At 43.3% G+C, this 25,884-nt stretch overlaps 1 protein-coding gene across 8 annotated transcripts in view; it reads left to right on the top strand.

Annotated features, from left to right (window-relative positions):
* The window catches only part of PRKN (parkin RBR E3 ubiquitin protein ligase), a 1,238,243-nt gene that overhangs the window by 1,025,655 nt on the left and 186,704 nt on the right, over positions 1–25,884 (top strand). For all 8 annotated transcript variants that reach the window (XM_070377000.1, XM_070377003.1, XM_070376999.1 and 5 more), the window contains one exon: positions 12,878–13,027. In XM_070377000.1, coding sequence (XP_070233101.1) covers positions 12,878–13,027 — 150 coding nt within the window. The remainder of the gene's footprint in view (positions 1–12,877; positions 13,028–25,884) is intronic.

Genomic DNA, 25,884 nt, shown 5'->3' with positions numbered 1-25,884 from the left:
TTGACACCAAGGAAAGATGAGTGTAATGCCATCTAACACAATCCAGAAAATCATGTTTTAAATTATGTGGGTCATGGAAGTTCTAATCAGTTCATTAAACGTGCAGTGGAAACCAACCCATTGCATTGCCTCAAACCAAAGGCTTACACAAAACTTCCAGATAATGAAATGTCACTCCTCCCCTCCTCCTGGCCTCAGATTCACCTTGAAACCAATGTAGTTGCCTCCAGACTAGAGAGGGGGAGAGATGTGAAAACCCTGTTTTAGAGAAAAGCAAAGACCAGGAAGAGACAGGCAGGGCAGAGGGTGCAGTGGTGAGTACCACACCCTCTTGGGGAAGTTCCATTTCCCTGAGCATGAGGCTCTCATGTTTGGAGACTAACAGCACTGTTCAAAAGCGTTTCTCAGGGGCTGTAGTAAAGGGTAAAATAATTTGTGCCCACAGACAGCCTTGCCCTCTGATGAGTGCACCATCAGAAGGTGTGCTTAGCAGATCTGTTTGCAGAACAGAAGCTTCCAGAAGTCTGTGAAGTCACACCCTCAGTGGAAACTCCTGCAATGATCAAAGCCTCACCCTTCGTGTGGGGCACTACATGGCCCACGGCTTGGACAAACAAGCCGATAGTTTTGACCTCCTTTCCAGAAGATTCCATGACTACTAGAAGTTGAGTTGCTTTTTGGCATCATGTTATCTGAAACATCTGAAAAAGGAAAAAAAATATTTAAAAAAAAAACACCTTGTAAATTGCAATCCAGGATGCAGTCTGTTTCTCTAATTATATTTCAGGTGTTCTTTGATCTGTTTTCTCCTTACATTTACTTTCAGCCATCCTAATGATGTTTTTTTTTTCTAAGCAATGAACAAGGTCTAGCCCTTTCTCTAGCCAATTTACTACATCAGTCGATGACAGATGTCCAGGGATGAAAAGAACATTATTAGCAATAAAACTGAGAATACAAACAGCAATGTGACAGGCACCCCCAGAGCGGCTGTCACCAACTCCCCAGGGCTAACTACCTGCAAATGAAGGAAAATAAGATTAAGATTACTGAGAATTGAAGAAGCGTTTTGTTTTTTTTTTAATTCTAATACATATAGAAAATAGGGCATTCTCTACATAGCATGGGGAAATGGATTAATCATAAATTCATGTTCCTCTATAAAGTTATTTTAGATTTTTTTTATCCAAAGAGGAAGCATATACCCTGCTTTTTTGTGAGTCTCTAAATGATGAAGGAATAGCGAGCTGAATTTTTTTTTAATAAAAGAGAAAAAAGGAAGGAAAATGGAGGCAGCTTGGTATCAGGAAAGGGAGGCCTTCAAGAGCCAGAGCCCCGAGTTCTGATGAGGGGTGTGGGTTTCCTGCCAGGTGAACTTCAGCGAGGGATTGAATATCTTCATGACCCGGTGGTCTCACCTGTCACTTCCCAGGACAGACAGAGTGTGAACTGAGTAGGCAGTGTCGGTACAGTCCTTGGCATTTGGGTGTGCAAAGAGAGGCATTCTAGCAGAAAAATTTAGGCCTGTGTTAGTTGTTCAGTCATGTCCGACTCTTTGCAACCCCATGGACTGTAGCTCAACCAGACTCCTCTGTCCATGGGATTTTCCAGGCAAGAACACTGGAGTGGGTTGCCATTTCCTCCCCTAGGGGATCTTCCCGACCCAGGGATCGAACCTGTGTTTCCAGTGTCTCCTACCTTGGCAGGAGGATTTTTCAACACTGAGCCACCTGGGAAGCCCACAGTCCTTGGCACAGGGTGGTAATTCAGAGAATGGTATCTCTAGTGGGGATTTCTCATCTCCAGCGGGGTTAGGAGACAGGGCCATGGAGGGATTTCCCAGGTTCTTGTGGCCAGGACTTCACAGAGGCCAGAATTCAGCAGGGGAAAAGCTGGACAGCCCCTGTAGAGGTTGCTTTTATAGCTGTACCTGAGTGCCCCCAAAAGGCCACTCTGGGAAATTCCACAGCCGAACAAAAACAGCCACCTCTCCTGCTCAGATCTGAAAGACTGCGGCGCCTCCTGGACGGCTGACAAGCTCTGACTCATTTTAGCAGAACATTCGCCAGTTTCCCCAGATTCTACTTTTACCTAGTATCCCTGTGCTTTTAATTTCTCTCACAAGATTAGCTTCCCTCTTGCTGTCTTTTCTGAAGAAAGCATGGGAACTACACCTCGTAAGGAGCGTCTGTGCCCTCCTCCAGAGGACAGGCCTTCTGCGGGGCTGTCCAGTGGTGGGGAGGGTTTGAACCCCCCACGACCTGACCCTCAGGTGACCACCCGCACGTAGCATGGAGCCAGTGGCCGGCAAGAAACGGGAGCTAACTGGCCCATGTGGGACTTGAAACTGGGGCCCTGGCTTCATTACAGAACATTCTCCTACCCAACCCAGCTCTTCCTGCAGCATACCACCAAAGCTCCTCCTCTATTTGATTGTCCTCTCCCCTGACTCATTATTTAGATTCTTAAAATATGAGTTTGCTGAAACTCCTATGCATTTTATACTTTAATACTTTAAAATGAGTATTTCCTGTTCTTAAGAGAACCCTTGAGCATACACATAAAGACTGAATAATTGACTTCCCAAATATATAAAATATAAACCATATGGATGAGTTGTGATATTACCTAGATAGGTCATCTAACAGGATGTATTGTGACTATAGTCTGATGCAATGTAGGAAGAACTTCTTTTTTTTCCTTAGGTATAGAATAGTATAATGAGTATCTGGTGGCTCAGACAGTAAAGAATCTGCCTTTTGATGCAGGAGACACAGGCTCAATCCCTGGGTCGGGAAGATCCCCTAGAGCAGGAAATGGCAAGCCGATCCAGTATTCTTGTCTGGAGAAATCCATGGACAGAGGAGCCTGGTGGGCTATAGTCCATGGGGTCACAAAGAGTTGGACACCACTGAAGAGCTAACACTTTCACTTTCACAGGGAATAGTATACTTTGTTAATATTAAAATTTTCTTAATGTTTGCAAATGTTATTCTGTCAGGTTGAAATTATGTTAGGTATCTGTAGATTATCCACTTTATGAAAGTTTATCTAGAGATTTTCAAACTTGTTTAATAGCCTAAACAGCATAAGTTGACCAATAAGTGTTAATATATATGTGTACACAAGCACACACGAAGACCCTCGCTGTGATTCCAAAGGCAGACAATGCAGAAGGGATTTTTAGAGAATTTGCTACTTTTGAGCTCACCCGAGAATGGACTCCTTCTCTGTGCAGAACTAGTTCATGTTACAAATTAATCCCATTCATCCAAGTTGCTGCTGCTACGGCTAAGTCGCTTCAGTCGTGTCCGACTCTGTGCGACCCCATAGACAGCAGCCTACTAGGCTCCTCTGTCCCTGGGATTCTCCAGGCAAGAACACTGGAGTGGGTTGCCATTTCCTTCTCCAATGCATGAAAGTGAAAGTGAAGGTGCTCAGTCGTGTCCGACTCTTTGAGACCCCATGAACTGTAGCCCACCAGGCTCCTCCATCCATGGGATTTTCCAGGCAAGAGTACTGGAGTGGTTAGTTCTATTTATAAATGCTATTCAACAGTGATAAGTAAAAAAGCCCTAGGAAATAACACAAGTTGTATCAAAGGGTCAGTGACTGTCCCTCCACCCCGTGCTGCCCATTCACCAGTTTCCGTGTGTTTTACACTCGGTGAGTACTAACATTCCGCTCTGTTTCGTGCTAATTTGTCACCACTCTCCAATAAGTATACAGTAGGCTTCTTTCCGTGCACTCTCAACTTTGTGCCAGTAAGTGGTTGAAAGGAATCTGTAAATGTGGGTCATGCCTTGAAAAGAACTGCACAGTGACCTCTGCTAATGACATACCCAGGGCTTCCCAGAGGTGGCGCAGTGGTAAAGAACCTGCCTGCGGAGGCAGGAGACCGGGCTTCAGTCCCTGGGTCCAGAAGAGCCTGGGGGAGGAAATGGACACTGGCTCCAGTGTTCTTGCCTGGAAAATTCCATGGACAAAGGAGCCTGGACAGGCTACGTAGTATGGGGCTGCAGAGTCAGATTGTTTCCTTAGGACATTAAACTTTCTTGAATGCTAGTACATTCTTGGTCCAGGTCAAATGTTTTTCTTATAAATTTCACAATGTTGAAAAAAAATGCATTCAGTAAATGTAGGTAAATTCAATGTAAATGTAGTAAGTTCAAACCCTGTATGTACTTTTTAACCAGAAATTACCAGATATACAAGCTAAAATATTTGTCTTCCTTTAGAAAAGGAATTGTTTCCCCAAATGCTCCTAGAGTGTATTGTAAATAGATTGAATGTAATAAAGTCATTTTTATAAATCCCTTAGTTAATAAATGGAAAGAGGAGCATAATTTATACATTCTGTCAGAATTTGAGACTGTGACAGATGTAGTCAGCAAGACCTGTTAAAGTGTTATTGCACTTTGTCCATAGGTTAACTTCTTCCTAGAAAAAGTATTATCGTAGCAGTAAAATTGCTCAACTAAATTAAATAGACAGCTGATCTGTTATCAAATCAGAAAATAGCTAATTACTTAACCATTTATTTAAAATAGGAAAATAATTCACATAGGTAAAACCATCCTATCCCACTCTTATTAATTCCCATTGTCATTGACTATTTTATTAGAGTTCCTTAATTAAGAATGTAGTTAAATTTCATTCATTTATTCTACAGCTATTAATTGTGCAACACCTATGGTCAAGACATTGTGATGAATTCAGGAGTACAGCTCCGTGAAGGAGACGAGGGAGTGAGGAGGGTCTACAGGAAGGTGTGAGGGGCTGGAGCGCGCAGCTCCCATGACTCACAAGACGCAACAACCAAAGACCTCTGTGAGGACACCGCCCCACGCTGAGCAGAGATTCACTCAGAAAAGTAAAGGAAAAGAGAAAGTCCAGTTGGAAGGAGAGTAACAGAGTTAGGAGATGGCAGGAACCGAGCCCTTATATTTTTGAACACTCCCCCCAGAACTGAAGAAGAAACTATAGAGCCATTAAGAGCTACTCGGAATCCTTCTTCCTCCTAAAACTTCAGAACTAATTTCATGTAAAGGAGGGCAACAGAAAGAAACAATTAAAATCCCAATAGAAGAGAAAAAAGGTCAAATCCCACAGAGTTTCTGAGGAGGCAGAGAGGAGAACAGAATAGTGTCCTGAGAGACATGAGTGCTTAGCAACCGGTCCTATCCACCAGTCAGGTGTAAACCAAAAGAACTACTCCAAAGGGAATTAATATACTAAGAAATTTGGAGAAGGAAATGACAACCCAGTCTAGTACTCTTGCCTGGAAAATTCCATGGATGGAGGAGCCTGGTAGGCTATAGTCCATGGGGTCGCAAAGAGTCGGGCAGGACTGAGCAACTTCACTGGTTCAGTTCAGTTCAGTTCAGTCGCTCAGTCGTGTCTGACTCTTTGCGACCCCATGAATTGCAGCACGCCAGGCCTCCCTGTCCATCACCAACTCCTGGAGTTTACTCAAACTCATGTCCATTGAGTCGATGACGCCATCCAGCCATCTCATCCTCTGTCGTCCCCTTCTCCTCCTGCCTTCAATCTTTCCCAGCATCACGGTCTTTCCCAATGAGTCAGTTCTTCACATCAGGTGGCCAAAGTATTGGAGTTTCAGCTTCAGCATCAGTCCTTTCAATGAATATTCAGGACTGATCTCCTTTAGAATGGACTGGTTGGATCTCCTTGCAGTCCAAGGGACTCTCAAGAATCTTCTCCAACACCACAGTTCAAAAGCATCAATTCTTCAGCATTCAGCTTTCTTTATAGTCCAACTCTAACATCCATTCATGACTACTGGAAAAACTGTAGCTTTGACTAGATGGACCTTTGTTGGCAAAGTAATGTCTCTGCTTTTGAATATGTTGTCTAGGTTAGTCATAACTTTTCTTCCAAGGAGCAGGTGTCTTTTAATTTCATGGCTGCAGTCACCATCTGCAGTGATTTTGGAGCCCAGAAAAATAAAGTTAGCCACTGTTTCCACTGTTGCCCATCTATTTCCCATGAAGTGATGGGACCAGATGCCATGATCTTAGTTTTCTGAATGTTGAGTTTTAAGCCAACTTTTTCACTCTCCTCTTTTACTTTCATCAAGAGGCTCTTTAGTTGTTCTTTGCTTTCTGCCATAATGGTGGTGTCATCTGCATATGTGAGGTATTGATATTTCTCCTGGCAATCTTGAGTCCAGCTTGTGTTTCTTCCAGCCCAGCGTTTCTCATGATGTACTCTGCATAGAAGTTAAATAAGCAGGGTGACAATATACAGCCTTGGCATACTCCTTTTCCTATTTGGAACCAGTCTGTTGTTCCATGTCCAGTTCTAACTGTTGCTTCCTGACCTGCATATAGGTTTCTCAAGAGGCAGGTCAGGTGGTCTGGTATTCCCATCTCTTTCAGAATTTTCTACAGTGTGTTTGTATTAAGAAATTACACAAGTGCAGATAAATAACAGGAGATATTGTCTTAAGAGAAAAAGAAAGTGGAAAGAAAGAAAATTCTTTAAAATGAAAATCAAGTAAGATGAACTGTATTTGGGCTTCCCAGGTAGCTCAGTGGTAAAGAATCTGCCTGCCGATGTAGGGTATGCCAGAGATGGGGGTTCAGTCCCTAGGTGGGGAATATCCTCAGGAGGAGGAAATGGCAACCCACTCCAGTGTTCTTGCCTGGACAGTCCCATGGCCAGGGGGAGCCTGGCGAGTCCATAGGGTTGCAGAGAATGAGACACAACTGAGCACTGTATTTACCAACTTCTAAATGAGTTTAGAGAAGTTGACCAACTTAGAAGTTGGATAAAGAAAATCTAATATATGTATGCTAGAAAGCCCATGAGAAAAACATCAAAGCAAGAGAATGGAGCAAATACTAAAAAATTAAATTCAGTACAACTTTCCTGACATAGAATGTGTGTGAAAATTGACCAGAAAATGACCAGCACCAAGACATGTGCTGTGCTGTGCTGAGTCCTGTCAGTCGAGTTCGACTCCGTGCGACCCCGTGGAGTGTAGCCCGCCAGGCTCCTCTGTCCGTGGACTTCTCCAGGCAAGAATACTGAAGTGGGTTGCCAAGCCTTCCTCCAGGGGATCTTCCCAACCCAGGGACTGAACCCACTTCTGTGACTCCTGCCCTGCAGGCGATTTCTTTACTGCTGGGCCACTAGAGAAGTCTCACCAAGACATATTCTAATAAAATTACTAGACTCTAAAGAAAAAGAAATCCTTTGGGCATCTGGGCAAAAAAGATCAATTTACTCATAAAGGAAAAAAAAGATCAGATCATCATCAGGCTTGCCCATAACACTTTACATCAGAACACAGAGTAAGACATTTAAGATACTTGCGGGGGGAAAAGGTGAACCCGGGACTCAGCCAGCCAAACTCATGCTCAAGAACAAAGGCCCCGAATCATTTGTCACTGAGCAAGAATTCAGTGAATATTTTTCCAGTGACATATTCCCAAGGAATTAGAGAACCAACTTAAAACCACCAGAATTGCTGGTCAGACATCAACATGAGGGCTGGCAGTGAGCTAAGTGTGTAGAGTTACTATAACATGACAATTAGATTACATGACATGTTACTATAACATGACAATTAGAAAGAAGGGATAGTATGAAATGGCCCTATGTTTCAGCAGTTAGATACACTATTATTGTTAGAAATATTCAGCAGGAGAATGGGTAGAGCACATGGAAATATATTTGAAGTTTTTAGTAATCATATTCGTGGTGATAATATTATTACTGTTTTGAAATCACGGTGCATACAATGTAAGCTGAAGCTAATGTGCTATTGTGAATATGATAATCCTACCATTCTCTTTTTTTCTTTTTTAAACTTTTTATTTTGTGTTGAGGTATAGCCAATTAATAATTTTGTGATGGTTTCAGGTGAACAGCAAAGGGACTGTCATACATATACATATATCCATTCTCCCCAAACTCCCCTCCCATCCAGGCAGTCACGTAACATTGAGAAGAGTTTCCTATGCTACACAGTAGGTTCTTGTTCATGATCCGTTTTAAATACAGCAGTGTGTACATGTCCATCCCGAACTCCCTAACTGTCCCTTCTCCCCAGCAACCATAAGTTCATTCTCTAAGTCTGTGAGTCTCTTTCTGTTCTGTGAGTCCATTTGCATGATTTCGTTTAGATTCCACATATAAGGGATGTCATGCGATATTTCTCCCTCTCTGACTTACTTCACTCAATATGGCAATTCCTAGGTCCATCACGTTTCTGCATATGTATTATTTCATTCTTTTTTGTGGCTGAGTAATATTCCATTGTATATATGTATCACATCTCTATCATTCTCTGTGTTCTTGATAGCCAGTGGTGGGGAGGGGGTGAAAAGGAAGATACAGATGTAAAATTGAAAATGTTAAGTAAAAACTCTATAGTTTGGAAATAGCTACCATTTTAGCAAATTCAAGTCTGCTGCTGCTGCTGCTAAGTCGCTTTAGTCATGTCCGACTCTGTGCGACCCCATGGACGGCAGCCCACCAGTCCCTGGGATTCTCCAGGCAAGAACACTGGAGTGGGTTGCCATTTCCTTCTCCAATGCATGAAAGTGAAAATTGAAAGTGAAGTCGCTCAGTCGTGTCCGACTCTTCGAGACCCCATGGACTGCAGCTCACCAGGCTCCTCCATCCATGGGATTTTCCAGGCAACAGTACTGGAGTAGGGTGCCATTGCCTTCTCCGAAATTCAAGTCTACAAAATAAAATTATTAGCTGTACTCCCCAGGCTGTACATTAGCTCCCCGGGGTGTAACCATTTTGTAAAACTGAAATTTTGTACCCATTTTGCATAGGCCAAGACAGAAATTTTCACAGTCCAGTGGTACAGAGCTGAGCAGAGGGATTCAATAAACACTTACTGGAATCATTCACCGTGATATGAGGGGATGTCATGTGCCAAAGCCAAAGGGGGGCCGGAGGCTTCCTCATACAAGTCTGAGCAACCCCCACCTGGCTTCAAGCCAACTTCGTGTCTGCTCTGCACTTGCCACTGAGTGTCGCTGCGGAGAAGCAGGCACTCTACTGACCGGCCTGCTCGAGATTCACAGTCTCAGACCCCAGATGGGCTGTTGTTCAGTCACTAAGTCGTGTCTGACTCTTTGCGACTCCGTGGACTGCAGCACACCAGGCTCCCATGTCCTTCACTATTTTCCAGAATTGGCTCAGGTTCATGTCCACTGAGTCAGTGATGCTATCTAACCGTCTCATCCTCTGTTGCCCACTTCTCCTTTGGCCTTCAATCTTTCCCAAAGAGTCAGCTCTGTGCATCAGGTTCAGCTTCAGCATCAGTCCTTCCAATGAATATCCAGGGTTGATCTCCTTTAGGATGGACTGGTTTGACCTCCTCGAAGCCCAAGGGACTCTCAAGAGTCTTGTCCAGCACCACAATTCGAAAGCATCAGTTCGTTAGTGCTCAGCTTTTCTTTAAGGTTCAACGCTCACATCGTGGGCTATTAGTGCCCAGCAACAATCCTGACTATCCCTTCCTTCCCCTTTCTCATTCACACCTTTCCTTCTCTTCTCAAATTCCCCAAGCCTCCCTTGTCCACACCTGGGCCCCAGCACGCAGCCTTCCTCCCCTCCAAGACCACCCCTCTTCTCATCCTTCAGCTCCCATTGCGTGACCTGCTCACGGGCACCACCAAGTGCCCCTCTCCCACTCATGCCCTTCGGCATACTAGCATCCTGCCATTACAGAGGTCTCCCACTCACGCCCTTCGGCATACTAGCACCCTGCCATTACAGAGGTCTCCCATTTTCAAAAAACTCTTTCCAGTCCCACAGCCCCTCCAGCTGCTCTCCCCCGTCTCTGCTGCCCTTTCGGCCAAACTCCTAGAAAGAAGTGTCCGTGCTCACCTCTTGGAATCTGTCTCCTCCAATTCTCTCTTGACTCCACCCCCACAAGGCTTTTGGCTCCATGCCTCCAATAAGTCATGGCTCCTGTCAAGATTGCAACAGCATCTCCATTTTTAAGTCCAGCCAGCTTCCAGATAAAGTGGTTTATTTGCAGCCTTTGACACAATTTGTCATGACACATACACCCTCCTTAAAACATTGTGTTCCCTTGGCTTCCAGGACTTGCTCATTCTTCTCATTTTCCACCTGCCTAGTAGACTGCTTCATCTCAGTCTCCTTTAGTGGCTCCATCTCAGCCTCCACAAAGGGCAGAGAGTCTCTTCCGGTCTTGGGGCTGCTGAGATGACACAGAGTCTGACTGTCAAACCAGATGTACAAGAATCATAGATGGAGCCCAGTGTCATGCTTTACTAATAACTTCAAGGATGCTGGTAATGATGAAACACAGACGAAATCAAGGAAGCCCACATCATTTAACACAGCAACTGTGTTTAACAAAGCCCAGGTCCTTTCTCAGCATATTGGCACATACTCTAGGCAAGAGCCAATGCGTCAGGTCTCCAGGAAGCCCACAGAACGATCTCTAACACAAAACCTCTCAGGTATACAAACTGTCTCACCATTCACCACCTGATGAAATGTCTCCATTCACCCCTTAACAACTGCATAGCTTATGACATTTTCAGAGAGCCTTACTTTATGCATTCACATATTTTAGTTTGTTCACTGTAAGCAAACTCAGATCAAGTGTTTCTGCTAAATGCATTCTATAGATGAGAACTCTCTTCTAGCTAATGCCATTGTATATAAGTAACATTAGCATATTTACAAGGGGACTTGACCAATCCATCTTTTTCTTTCTGATGAGGTCAGAAATATGAGAAAATGGATATTTGCCCTGATGCTAATCCTCTCCTTTTCAGCTCTGGGTGCACCCATGACTTTAAAACTGGTGTCTACAACCTACAATTTTCTCCTAAATTCCAAAGCCATCCGTTCAGTTAGGCACTCAACATTTTGACTTAGCTGTGTCAGAGGTTAACAAACTGAATAGATCACAACAGAAATAACGATTCCTTTTCTCAACTCTCTAAACACACACACACACACACACACACACACACACCCTTTCTCCCATGTCCCCCCATCTCAGTGAGCCTCCCCCATGCTCCCCCGTCCTCTCTCCTTGGGGGACAAACATTATATCCTGCTTGATTCCTTTTCCTCTCACGTCACATATCCAATCCGCCTAAAAATATCTGCCATTTCTACCTTCAAAGTACATGCAGAGCTCAACCACTGATCCATCGTCACTCCCACGGCTGCCTTCCTGGTTCAGACCACCACCATCTCTCCATGGACCTCACTGAAACCACCTCCGACCTGCATCTCTGCTTCCTGCCTCCATCCTTGTCCCCGAGAGTCTACGCTGAGCACATTGGCCAGATGGCTGTCTTTAAGAGATTAGTCAAATTGTGTCATCCACAGCTCCACAGTCTCCAGTGGTTCCCGTATCTCTCAGAATAAAAGGCAGAATTCTTCTGGCGGCCTTCAGGGATCTATACATCCTGGACCCCCATGAACTCTCTGGCTCGTCTACTATTGTCTGCCCCACCCGCACACACACACCCATTCACTACTTCAGACACACTGGCCCCTCTGCGTGACCTCCAACAATCTGAGCACGCTGCAGCCCCTACACCTTTATCATGCTCTGTATTCAGCCTGGAAACTCGTTTCCCCCAGGTGGCACCTGGCTTGCCTTTCTAATCTCCTTCAGATGTTGGCTTAAATGAACCTTTTTTGTAAGGGATTCCCTGATCACCTCTCTAAAACTGTCATTCACGTCTTCCCCCGAATCTGTCTCTGATTTTTTATTCTCCTCCCCACTTATCACCATCTGACATGCTAGACAGTTTGACCTTTCTGTATTTCCTGTTCTAGACTTTTGGATGAGAGTAAAGATGCCCTTTTGTTCAGGGCAGTATCCCAGCAGTCACAGGGGTGTCTGGCACATAGTAGGTGCTCAATAAATGTTGCACAAATTAACTCATTGTGGAGCAGATCGATCTGAGTTGAGCTGAGTTTAGAGGAGCATATGATCAAATAATGCAAGGAGAGCAGTGACTTAGGGCTGTGATAAGGAAGGCTTTGGACGATGGCCTGTGCTGTTTGAATCTTATTCTGCAGGCTGGAGGAATCGTCAAAGTGAACTGAGCCAAGCAACAGCACAAAGAAATGAAGTCAGGGGTAAAAGAAATCATGCTTTAAGAATAAGAATAATGTGAAAGGAAAATTTTGTTCTTGAACATTAGTCTTTCTTCGTCAGAGTGAATATGCTCACTGATATTGTGTGGGCTGCTAACAATTACCAGAGGTGGAACACTGATGGCTTTTTTCAAAATGGTTTTAAAAACCGATAGATCCCCAAATAGAGGCATGATGACATACCATCTGATGAGATTGAGAGTGATTCCCTATGAGTGTCCATAACTTGAAGTATGGATGCGGTCCCTAAAATTTGTATGAAAAGTCTATTAAATGCTGCTGGTAACAGTATTAAGTGAGGTAACTGGATAGCATCACTGACTCAGTCAATGGACATGCATTTAGGCAAGCTCCAGGAGATGGTAAGGGACAGGGAGGCCTGGCGAGCTGCTGTCCGTGGGGTCGCAAAGAGCCGGACGCGACTGAGGGACTCAACAACAAAGTCGTGTTCCAAAAATCCGAGCTTCGAAAAAACATTGCTGGAGGACAGATTTCTAGAAACACAAAGAATAAATGCCTCATCTATCTCTTTTGTAAGTTGGGACTCGGATTCTCTAGGTTGGACCATACCTTATCCACCTCACCCACCCCTCCCCTGCAGTTGTTATGGAAGTGGATCCACACGAAAACGCCCCCAAACCACCAAATAGTAGCATTTCGGTAAAACGTGAGTGCCTGTAGCTCTTCGCATCTGTGCTGTCTCTTTGAAAAGCTGGTTTTCTTTTTGCAGTACAACCGGTACCAGCAGTACGGGGCGGAAGAGTGCGTGCTGCAGCTAGGGGGCGTGCTCTGCCCCGGCCCGGGCTGCGGGGCGGGGCTGCTTCCAGAACCGGGCCAGCGGAAGGTCTTCTGCGAGCCGGGCCGCGGCCTGGGCTGCGGGGTGAGTACCAGCCACACCCCCGGTGTGGACTCTGTGTGTGTGCGTTTGCTTTGCGAAATTGGCTCGGTTGGTGCTTTATTTTCATTTTGCATTTGGACTCAGATAGCTTTGGCCTGATTTTTTAATTTTCATTTTATTTATTTTCCTTTTCCATTTGGACTCAGATATCTTTGACCTGATGTAAAAACTAAAACTAACCTGATGTAAAAACAAAACTAAATATATTTCAATTAACAGAATCCCGTATATAATGAGGGGAGGTAAGACTTTCTGCTTTGATAGCTATCAGTGTTTAAGACGTGAAATCACTCGGTCAGCCTTTTAAACTTTTCTTCCGGTGCTCAGATAATTCAGAGCAAAAATGATTTCTTCAGAGGTAGCATCAAGTCAACAGGAGTGAAGGAGAAAGAGAATTCCACCTCTTAGCATGATTGTGTTAGCTACGTTGCTGGCCTATATTTCAAGAAATAAAAATGAAGATTAATATGGAAAACTTGAAATGTTATCGGGTGGTAAAAATCACTTTAAATCGAGATGAGCAAAACTTAATGGGGCCTCTTAGGGAAGCAGAAAGAGAAGCATGGAAAATGTTTGTTCTAAGAGGTCAAACCAATATGACCTAGACGGCATCTTGAACGCGTCTACGGATGCGAGCTGACGGTGAAGGGGTGAGGGAAGCATAACTCAAAGGCAAATAGGCTGGCTAAATTATAGGCTGAAATGACAAATGGATAATAATCCTGGTATTAAATTTCATGCCGGCCAGAAAAGGAAGAAGTGTATGTGCTTATAAAATGCTGTTGAATTGTGATGGGAGAGCGTTCCTTTTAAAATTGCAGCTTCGTGAGGAGCTTTGTTGGAAGGAGGAGTGTGGATGGATGGCAGAGGCGTATCCCCAGGCCTCACTGGGGCTGCGCCGCCTGAGTTACCTGTGCATAAAGTGGCATCTGTCATCCTTGGTAGAGCGCCCCGTCGGTCATGCAGTGGGGCTCACCAAGCTCTGGGCTGAGTGATAAAGCAGAGCAAGTGGACGTTGAAAAATAATGAGATACCATGATGCGTAAGCAGAAAGAAATACTTCTGGGCTAATGGCGATTTCATTAGGATGAAAACTCACATCATGTCTGCCAGCCTTAGAAATTATGGAAATCAAACCCTGCTTCCCAGCCTTAGTCATCATCATTTACTGTATAATCTGCATCGGCTGCATGTGGCCCAAGCACGCTGCCAAATTCTGGGATCAGAGTTTCCAGCAAATGTTTTCTTTTAGATTGAGTTACAATAGCCATTAACTAATGGCCCGGTTCTATCTATGCTTCTACCTAATAATTGTTCCTATTGTTGCATTGTCTAAAGCTGGGGAGTTCTTTTGGCCGGTCTTCTGCATTCAGTGTTCATCTTGAACAGTTTTGAAGGTTTATGTAATTTTAAGATTTGAACGTCTTTCTCTTCCCTTTTTTACACAATGTGATATTCTAAGTAACACACACATTTGAACTCCAAATTACGGAAAATTACCTTGGAAATGAATTGAATTGCTTTAATATCTTTGGGTTAAGAGAGTTTAGGGGCAAACCTTACCTAAAGGAGAATGACTATCTTCAGGATATTTCTTTGGAACATCTAAGTAATGTGTTTTATCTTTATTTATTCTGTTTTGTTATGGGGAAGGGGCATGCTTGTTGGTTTGTGTATTACTTATCTGTTGCTACATAACAAATAACCCCAAATTTTAGCCTTTTCATTAATAAACATCTTTTATCTCACAGCTTCTGAGGGTCAGGAATCCCTAAGTAGCTTAGCTGTGTGGTTCTAGCTCAGGGTCTCATGAGGTTGGAGTCAAGCTCAGTTGTAGTTAACCCAAGACTTGACTAGGGCTGGCAGACCCACTGCAAAAATGGCTCGACCCATGATTCTTAGCCAGAAATGCCTCAGTTCCTCACTGGCTGCTGACCACAGTTCTCATTACACACCCCTTTTCTTAGGCTACTTGTCCCCAGAATGGTAGCTAGCTTACCCAGAGCAAATGATCCAAGGGACAGAGCAAAGACAAAGCCGTGGTGAGTTGCTCTCCGAGGCTGTGCTCCATCACGGCTCCTGTTCCTGTGGTTAGCACTGAGTAGAAGTTCCAGCCCACCCACAAAGCGAAGGGAAAACTAAGCTCCATCCTGAAGGAAAGGTGTCAGGGAATTCAGGGATATATTTTGAACCACCACTGTCTACAATCTGAAGAAGTTGAATAAAGAACAAAGAGAAATGATTTTCTGAAACATCTAACTTGATGCTTTCTTTGTCCTCCCCACCTTTTTGCCCCAATCCCTGTAAGCTTCTTCAGGCTGATATCAGTTCCCATTGCTTTAGCTTTTCAGAAGAGATCAGTTGACATCATCATTGCTCTTTTTTCTTCAAATCTTCAACTTTCACAAAAGCATGTTAACCCAACTTACATGCCTTAGGGATTCTGTAGTGCTTAAAAAGGAGATTAGGTTGTATGACTTAGGTCCAAATCTTGGCTTCCTCAACTACCAGTGATCTTAATCTTTCTGTGCCTCAGTCTCCTCACTTTAAAACAGAGTGTATTACAATGACCCTCTATAAGGCTCCTCTGTCCATGGAATTCTCCAGGCAAGAGTACTGGAGTGGGTTGCCATTCCCTTCTCCAAAGGATTCTTCCCAACCCAGGGATTGAACCAGTGTCTCCTACGTCTCCTGCATTGAGAGGCGGGTTCTTTACCACCAGCACCACCTGGAAAGCCCTTATAAGGCCGTTATGAATGTTAAAGGAGCTGACGGGTGTAACAGCACATGGCATAAAGTATGTATGTATTTAATATTTAATCAAGCTTAATCAGTATTTATCAGAAGCTCACCTAAAAGACCTAATTAAATATTCAAGGAAAATTAACAACAGGGTGTTTGTTTGATCCTCTCTTCCAGATATTCTAGAATATTCCCCTCTGAATCAAGCTAGACGCAGCAGGGAATTAGGTACCCAGGCCTCGCTGTTTTAGCCCTTCAAAGAATTGCTTTGGCTTTTCTGGCACAGTAATTTGGTGTCATTTGTTTATATTGCGGTCATTATACAGATGACTCAATGCTTGTGGCTCCGGACATCCGAGTGGGCTTTTCTGTGAGGGACCATGGTGCCCATTCCAGATTCATTATGCTTGTCCTGGGAAAAGTTGACCCTGCTAATGGTCCCCCTTGAAAGCTGACTGCTGGAAAACCTAGAGCCACATTTGTGGGGTGTCTACAGCAGAGAGATGGGCCACTAATAGGATGGGTTTGGAAGCTTATTTCTTGGCTTGACTTCTTTTTCTTCTCTTTTTCCTGGTATATGCTGTTTGGCTGTGATTTGTGCACCCTTGTAAGCTGCCAGTCTTTTCTGGATGTAAGGGTGGTAATGGAAAGCTGTTGTGTGAAAGAAACCGTGGCTAGTTTATGTTGACTGTTATGTTGTCTGTCTGTTATGAAACAGAGCAGGGCCCAATAAGTAGAAGTTAGAGGAAGCGGAATCAGAGGGGTCTGCTCAGGGTTTGCTGTAGCACCACGGACAGTGGCCACAAAGCGGACTGCCCCCAGCGCAGGGGGTGCCTCACGCTACACGGTGCTCAGGGAAAGGAGCTGACGGCAAGCTGTGCAAGCCTCAGAGTCTCGGGCGTGCCTCGTAGGCTGTAGCTTCGAAGTTTATCGTAAGGTATCCGAGAATCCACCTGTACTTAATTTGTCCTCAACTGTCAACTCTTATTATGTGGGGCTTGATGTTACAAAAAGGATCTCATGCATAAAAAAAGGTTGAAAACCAAATTCCCTGTCATTCACAGAATTGAAGAATTCAGCCTTCCAGGGACATAGTGAGGTGGACCCACATGGACTCACAGTTTTAGAGCTGAGACACACCTCTGTGCTGATCTCCAGACAGGACAGTTCTAATCTTCCCATCAGTCAGCCCACCACCACATGCCTGGATGGTCCCCGCTACCTCCCTGATCACTGTTGTACACAGCTTCCATGTGAAGGCACAAGCTTCAGTATTGTGATTGTCTTTGACTTCTTTAAATGAGTGCTCAGGCTAGTACTTATGACTTCTATATGCAAGCACATAGGACTGCTGCTGCTGCTGCTGCTGCTAAGTTGCTTCAGTCGTGTCCGACTCTGTGCGACCCCATAGATGGCAGCCCACCAGGCTCCCCCATCTCTGGGATTCTCCAGGCAAGAACACTGGAGTGGGTTGCCATTTCCTTCTCCAGTGCACAAAAGTGAAAAGTCAAAGTGAAGCCGCTTAGTCGTTCCCGATTCTTAGCAATGCCATGGACTGCAGCCTACCAGGCTCCTCTGTCCATGGGATTTTCCAGGCAAGAGTACTGGAGTGGGGTGCCATTGCCTTCTCCGGCATGTAGTACTACTCACTGGAAAGTCAGATTAGCTGATCCTTGGCTCTCCTAAGTCACTGGCTTAACTGTTACCCAGAGAGCAGTGAACATTAGCTAATGAATATAAGGATTTCCACTTAAATGATAATGTCAGTCCACCCAGGCAAGGCCTGATAGATGTGTGATGGTTATAGCAAAATTTCTACCATTATTAAAGAATGATTGGAGCTTAAGCACTCCCTCTCAGGGTCCGAGTTGAAGTGTTAGACTTGTTTCATGCTTTCATATTCCTGTCCTCAGCCTTGATCTTGTTCTCAGTAAGAACGTGTATTTAGAGCTCAGCATTCATTGAGTGAATGAATGAATATTAAATGTAGAAGTAATATGAATACACTTTTAGTTTCAAATACTAATCATTATGTACCCCAATATTAGAATCGCTTACCTTGCCTCAACAAGAATCTCTTCAAAAAACATAAAATATGCAGTGTTTTACTTATATGTGTAATACATCATTTAGAACACCAAAGTATACTAACTTCAGAGATCCACAAAAAGTCAATTAGGAACCTGAAAATCCTCCAAAAATTGCAGTTTATTTGCCCTATCGAAGGCCTCACCACCAAATGAAGAATTCAGTGCATTCTGATAAAGAAAATGTCTTGGTCTTGGGAGCACTGATATTTTCCTTTTGACAAGCACAGAATATTTTTACATGGATAGACAGAACTCAACAAGGATATGTTTGGGGATCAAATAGCCTGACCTCACTCTCTGCCAACGCTTGATCATATTTTCACTACTGCACATAAAAATATTAATTGATTTCCTGAGGAATTCATGTAATGCATTATTCTTTCTCTGGCCTTATTGCTATTCATCAGAACTATCTCACTAACTTTGATGGCGCCGATGTAAAATGTTGACATGTTTAATGCTAGAAAACAGCAACAAAATATGGAATACATTATACTCACTGACCTGGGGATACAAAAAGCTATGGCAATCAAACCTCGCAAGTTTTCTATCAGCAAAACATCTTTATTTTATTTGATGGTATTTTGGGATATTATACATCTGAGAGATAATTTCTTAAAATAATACTATGAATTTAATGAAGAGTTTTCTGTTTTGAATTAGAAATACAGGGATAAGATTTAACAATGGGGGGAAAAAAACTCTTATGCATTTAAATGTAAACCAGAGATCTTAAAAAAAAAAAAATCATTAAGCCAACCATTAGTTAAGGAAATTAAATAGAATTTCTTAAGGCGTCCGAGAGACTCTCCCTCCTCTGATGAGTAGCATGTATGGCTTTGAGGTGGATTGCTCGAGGAAGCGGAGCATCCGTCTCAGGCTCCTCACTTGCAAAGATACCCTCCACGCCCTCTTACCCAAGTTTACATTCTTGCACTGTCTTCCTTGATGAGAGTCTCAAAAATTGTAGAACCTTAAGTTACAAAGGCTTCATTAAAACTGAATCTAGACTTCAATGAGAACAGGGTAGACTTGCTGTGTGCCCAGAAATCCTTGCAGAAGCTACTTATAACAATAGCATTCATATATTGATGAAGATTTTAGTTAGAGTCCAAGCCTCCTATTTTAGCCCTTATATAGGAAACGAGTCTATGTAGACAAATGGGGATAACTATTCCTTCATTCAGAGTTCTAATTATTGATTTTAAAAGTAACTAGATGGGGAGCCCTTTTTTCAGTATGTGGGACTCAGAAATAGAAGGTCAAGAGATGGTCAATATTTAATAAAGAAAATGGTTACTTTTTGCATTCTTTAAAGAATTTTATAAAAATACAAAATGTAATTAAATTGCCTCAAGTATTTTGAAAACTGTATAGAAAATCTCCCTTTTTCTGAAGGAAAATAGAGAGTAAAACCTAGACTTCATATATGTGTGGTTTATGTCATAATGCTTTCCAGGAGACACCAAAAAGCACAGGTAGGTATTTTTCATCCTGCCTAAATGTGGGTTTGTTGGGGTTAAGCTCCAGGCTATCATCTCACCTTGCTAGCCTCAACTCTATGGCCTCTTCAACATGTAGAGCATGGAATCAAATCTTTTTGACACATTATTTTTGATATATGGGATGTTCTTTATCAGAGAGTATTTTTAAAAGAAAGATAACATTATGAAATGTCAGAAATATGCATGACATGTTTATTTGACAGGTGTCCAAAAATCTAATTTAAGCTCTAAGATTGGCTCATTTACAGAGTGGAAATTGGTCTTGCTAGACTTTCTGCTTGCAAGCCAGCTTGAAGTGCAAAGACAGAAAGCTCTGGAGAGTATTTATTTTAATTAAAGAAACTGTTCATAAACATACAAACAAGTTTTGCATACCATTCCTCTGGAAAACATTTAGCAATTGGCAAATGTTCCTAGAAAGTATTCTGCAGTCTGAAATAGAAATATATATTTTCTAATCCAACATAGATCAGTGACCTTTCCACATGTCTTTAGCTATTTTTTGTTTAAAATAAGTGTGAAATAATTATACTCTTTCAAAACAGTAAGCTCTATCTCTTTGAATAATGTGTTGTGCGTGCATGTGTGTGTGTGTGTGTATGTGTGTGTGTGTGTGCGCAGTCATGTCTGTCTCTTTGTGACCCCCATGGACTGTAGCCACCAGGCTCCTCTGTCCATGGAATTTTCCAGGCAAGAATACTGGAGTGGGTTGCCATTTCCTTCTCCAGGAGATTTTCTTGACTCAGAGATCAAACCTGTGTCTCTTGCATTGGCAGGCGGATTGTTTATCAGTTTGCCACCTGGGAAGCCTAGGAAATCAATTTTGTGGCAAATTGAATAGAAAAACCCTCTTTAGCTCTACCAGCTACAGGAGTGGAGAAGGCGATGGCACCCCACTCCAGTACTCTCGCCTGGAAAATCCCGTGGACTGAGGAGCCTGGTAGGCTGCAGTCCATGGGGTTGGTAAGAGTCGGGAACGACTAAGCGACTTCACTTTGACTTTTCACTTTCATCCATTGGAGAAGGAAATGGCAACCCACTCCAGTTTTCTTGCCTGGAGAATCCCAGGGACGGGGGAGCCTGGTGGGCTGCCGTCTATGGGGTCGCACAGAGTCGGACACGACTGAAGTGACTTAGCAGTAGCAGCTACAGGAGAGCTCAGAACATTCCAGAAAACAGGCTTCTATGAAGATAACATAGTTTCTGTGTATTCATTTTGATCCTGCCCTCACTTCAGTCTAGGGCAAGGCTGTCTAATATGGTAACCACAGGCCACAAGTGACTGTTTAAATTAAAATTAAATCAAATTTAAAATTAGGTTTCTCAGTCACAGCAGCTACATTTTAAGTATTCAATGGCCACATACAGCCTCCAGCTACTGGACTAGACCTAGGCCATGCAGACAGAGTGTGTTTTCATCAATACCACAAAAAGTTCAGTGGGGCAGAGAAAATGGCCGTAAGATATCACCCTAGAAGAAGCATTCACAAGCTCAAAGATGCCTGTGTCTCAAACAAATTGAAGTTTGACCCCTTCAATTCTAGTTAAGAAGAAAAATCTTTCTAGAAATTAAAGTTTCCTAAGTTAAAAAAAAAATGTACAGCAGTGTTTTCCAAAGTGACCCTTATTCAGTGTGGGTCCAAGGGATGTTATGTACCAGGAGGATGGTTGGAACCCGGGACAGAGAGCCTGGGCCAAGAGCAGTGATCAGAGAGCTTGGATGCCCACGGTTGCTGTTGCTGTTGTTCAGTAGCGCAGTCGTGTCCGACTCTGCAACCCCATGGACTGCAGCCCGCCAGGTTTCCCTGTCCTTCATATCTCCTGGGGTGTGTTCAAGTTCACATCCATTGAGTTGGTGATGCTGTCTAACCATCTCATCCTCTGCTGCCCTCTTCTCCTTTGGCCTTCAATCTTTCCCAGCATCAGGGTCTTTTCCAATGAGTCAGCTCTTCACATCCAGTGGCCAAAGTATTGGAGCTTCAGCTTCAGCATCAGTCCTTCCAATACATGCAGTAAAATCCATTAAACAGGGCTTTTTTCTGTTGGACTTAAAGCTTTCATTATGCAAACATGCCTATGCCTGAACAAGGGGAATACCACAGCAGCCTTCCCTAAGTTCTTTCAAGCAAGAACTGCCTTTTGGGTGGTCCATCTTATACGACAGGTGTCTCATAGAGCAGCTTGACTCAGGGAATCAAATCCCTTGCTTTATCTGAATAGTAAGCTTACCACAGTACTCTTGGGAAGGAGCTAGTGAAACCCAAGGATCAGAACATTAAGTATTCAACATTTTCCTCTTTGCAGAGGACTAAAAAAGCATGATTTTTTTAAATGATATACCATATTTGTATTAGAAGTATTTATCTTATAGTGAAACCTCTTTATTCTTAAACTGCTATTGATATATAATTTTATGGATTTAACATACATAGAGAGGATAGGGTGAAATTTTATGATAGTGTGTGATTAGCAGCATATTTTCAAATGATTCCTATTAAATGAACAAGGGAGATTTTTGAGCTTCATAGAATAAAGGATATTATGGTAAAATACATACGTATGTTTCTATAGTGGGTATCAGTGTATGTCAATCTCATAAAACGTTAACTGCATAGGACACTGTGGTCATGACAAAGGAGTCACAGGGGTTTTTAAATTTTATTTTACTGAAGTGTAGATGATTTACAGTGTTGTCTTGGTTTCTAGTATACAGCAAAGTGATTCTGTTACATACATGTGTTTTTTTTCATATTCTTTCCCATTCTGGTTTCTGTTGTGGTCGTCGTTCTGGCTTTCTTACACGGTCAGGAATTGCTACACAAGTGGTCGCACCAGCGTGAGCCTGGGCCACGCCCCGCTGTAACTGCCCTGGTGGGGCCACCCTGACAAGGGGGCACACTGGAGCTCCTTGCCGGCATCCCAAGGGGTGGTCCTGTCTTCCCTGTCGTTCCCAGAGCCCACCGGGGTTTCTGGGGGGTGGAGAGCTCTGCTCCATCTCACTACACTCATTATTTTTCACATCCTCTCCCCACTATCTCAGGCCTTCTCTCATTGGGGAGTAGAAGCCTCCCAGAGGCACATTCTGTCCTGCTCTTTCAGACTTGCCTCCAGCCCTCCTTTCTCATTAGGGTCTCTGCTGAGCACTCCCGAAACAGCTAGTTCCTCCTGTATATTCATCCAGACCAGCCCTCCCTGTGCGCTGGTTTTTCTCAATTTCCCTCCATGCTACCTTTAGAAAATGGCCTCACAGATCTGACACTGTTCATCTAGCCCATGGTTACCCTCTGTGGTTCGCGTCTCATCTTTCATGCTGTTATATACACTGCAGATTATGGAATGCGATTATCACAGCAGCTTTCTTTGTTCTCTCGTCGTTCCTTTTTTAATACTATTTTTGATTGTGGTAAAATATACACAATATAAAATTCGCCTTTGATAACCATTTTAAAGTATACAGTTCAGCAGCATCAAGTATTCATAATGTTGGATAACCATCTCCACTATCTATTTCCAAAGTTTTGTATCACCCCAAACAGAAGCTCTGTTCCTATTCAGTTCAGTCGCTCAGTCGTGTCCAACTCTTTGCGACCCCATGAACCGCAGCACACCAGGCCTCCCTGTCCATCACCAACTCCCAGAGTCTATCCAAACCCATGTCCATCGAGTCGGTGATGCCACCCAGCCATCTCATCCTCTGTCATCCCCTTCTCCTGCCCCCGATCCCTCCCAGCATCAGGGTCTTTTCCAGTGAGTCAACTCTTCGTATGAGATGGCCAAGTATTGGAGTTTCAGCTTTAGCATCAGTCCTTCCAGCGAACACCCAGGACTGATCTGCTTTAGGATGGACTGGTTGGATCTTCTTGCAGTCCAAGAGACTCGAGTCTTCTCCAACACCACAGTTCTGTTCCTATTAGGCAATAATTAATTCCCCATCCCTCCCAGCCCCTGGTCACCTCTAATCTTGCTGTCTCTATGAACCTGACTATCCTAGATATTCCATGTAAGTGAAGTCGTAGAAATATTTTGTCCTTTGGTATCTGGCTTAGCATAATGTCTGTCACTTAACGTCATGTTTTCAAGCCTCACGCAGCGTGTGTCAGAGTTTCACTCCTTCCGGTTGGTGAGTAATAGCTCATTGTACACGTACACCCTGTTTTGTTCCTCCCATTCCTTTTTAGCATTTATTCAGCCACAGTAGTCCTTCATCTCCCTGGAGCAAAAGTCAGGCAGGTTCTCTGACTCTTAGCCACTTATAAGTGAAAGAAAGTCTTAGAGACATTTTATGTTGTATATTCATACTGTCAATTCATTAAAAGTGGCTTTTGTCAAAAAAAAATATACTCGATGTAACACTGAATCTTCTGCCCTGGCTGCCAAGGCCCAGCCCTTTGCCCCATGCCTGCGTGCACTTGGCCGGGAAGTCCAAGTGGGCTGACGTGACTCACCTGGTTGCTCTGAGTGTTCATCAGCTTCTACCTGTTCCATTGACTTTTTAGTCATCTCAGGTTAAGGTTGACAGGATACAATAATAGCTGATTATTCACTTTATTCCTCTGAAAAGTGTCTACGTCATCAATCTGCAGGTCCAGGGTTTTTAATTCCAGTGCTTAAAATTGTTTGCCTTGAATAATAGCCTACGTTAGTGCCTATAGGGTTTCAGCCCCATTACAGAATCATCTGTCCAGACCGAAGTCCCCCATCCTGACTTGAGTAGCAAAACCCTATCCCTGTTCCCGTCAGCATAACAGAAATGTGTTTCTGCCAAAAATATAGCTCGTGAACATAATTGCAAAGGTTTGTCAAGGTAAGTGTGGAGGATATTCCTTATAGTACTGTTTTGTAGTAGACAAGAACTTGGAAGCAGTCAAATTGTCAATAATATCGTAGTGGTTAAGTACATTTTTGATCTATGGATACAATAAAGTACAATATCTTGTTTAAAAGGAGCTTTCTTGGTGGCTCAGTGGTACAGAATCTGCCTATAATTTAGGAGACCCAAGTTCAATCCCTGGGTTGGGAAGATTCCCTGGAGAAGGGAATGGCAACCCACTCCAGTATTCTTGCTTAGAGAATTCCATGGACAGAGGAGCCTGGCAGGCCACAGCCCATGAGGTCATAAAGAGTCAGACACGAATGAGCGACTAAACCACCACTACCACCTGTTTAAAAAAATACGATCATTCTGCATGCTGATATGAAACAATTTTTAATACTCAGAATTAAGAGGAAAGAGCAGGAAAAAGAAGGTCAATACTCATAAACATATAAAATATTTCCTGAAAAGAGTTCAACAGACCATTAAAGTAGTTGCCTTTGGATAGAAAAAGTGGGGATATAGAGAAGGAAGCTTTTATTAATACTTTTCAGTTTATAACTTTCTGTAATGTTTGCAATTTCTAAACATGTAGATATGTTACTTTTACTTTTTATAACATAAGGGATTTTCTTAGTTTATAAGCTACTTTTTTTATTAATCAAGCTTTTATTTTTAAAAAAGCTAGCCATGTTATTTGTTAAAAATAAAAGCAAAGCAAAGTGAACTGTAATTAAATTGGTTAGAATTTTATACCATTTCAGACATGGTGTTTCTCTGGGGTTAGACTGAGAAAGAAGGAAACAGGTCTGCCACTGCCAGAGGCCAAGGGCATGAAAGCCGAATGGTGAGGTCCAGGTACTGTTCACTCTAAGGGGCTGGCAAGGCAGGTGGTCCATTCTTTCAGACATTTACTTGGCATGGAGCACGCTGTCTTGTCATACTGATTTAATTGAATGACATGTTTAAGAAAAATGCAAGTAAAGTCTGCTAGGAAATTTAATTTGCAGTCTCAAAATTAGTTCTAAGAAGCATGTCCCCAGAAGCTTTGAACAGCCAAATGCAAATAAGTGAATTTCAATTTTTGTGTAGTTCTAAATAGTTTGAGCAGTTCCTGCAGTATAGGAAAATATATTCCGATGGCCTTTTGCACATACCTGTATTCTAGGAATTCTATTCTTGCAGCGTGTTTTATTGCTGACTTTTGTTCATCTTCTCTTTTTTGTTTACACCTATTCTCAGTACAATTTAGACAGAGTTCAAGATGGCCCAAGCAAAACAAGGACTCGGCACTGCTATATCACGCATTTTCCCCTGCTTGTCAAACATTCTGTTGTAAAGGCTGTCTGTAAATTATTAGATCGGTTCCCTACAAACTCCTGGAAGGGAACAGGGCTTTTCCTGGTTAAAGACAAGTCAGCCCTCTTGTCAGTAGTCCACAAGCGTCTGTAACAGACCCAGAAACCAAGTGCTGCTTGGATCCCGAGAAAGGCACTCAGCCTTCCTCCTCACCTGCCTTGCCTTTCAGTGGCCCCAGGATGCTGACAGGGGAGGGCCTCGGTATTTCACCTTTTAAGCACTGAATGAATGAAGCTAACAGTAAATCCCTGAAGGCTCCCCCAGGGCAAACCTAACCCGGCCCAGCCTGACTCTGAGTCCCACCTTCCCTGGGAATTGGCGGCCCCTAGG

The sequence above is a fragment of the Bos mutus genome, chromosome 9, assembly GCF_027580195.1.
Source record: "Bos mutus isolate GX-2022 chromosome 9, NWIPB_WYAK_1.1, whole genome shotgun sequence".
NCBI lineage: Eukaryota > Metazoa > Chordata > Mammalia > Artiodactyla > Bovidae > Bos > Bos mutus.
This window is presented reverse-complemented; position numbering and strand designations above follow the sequence as displayed.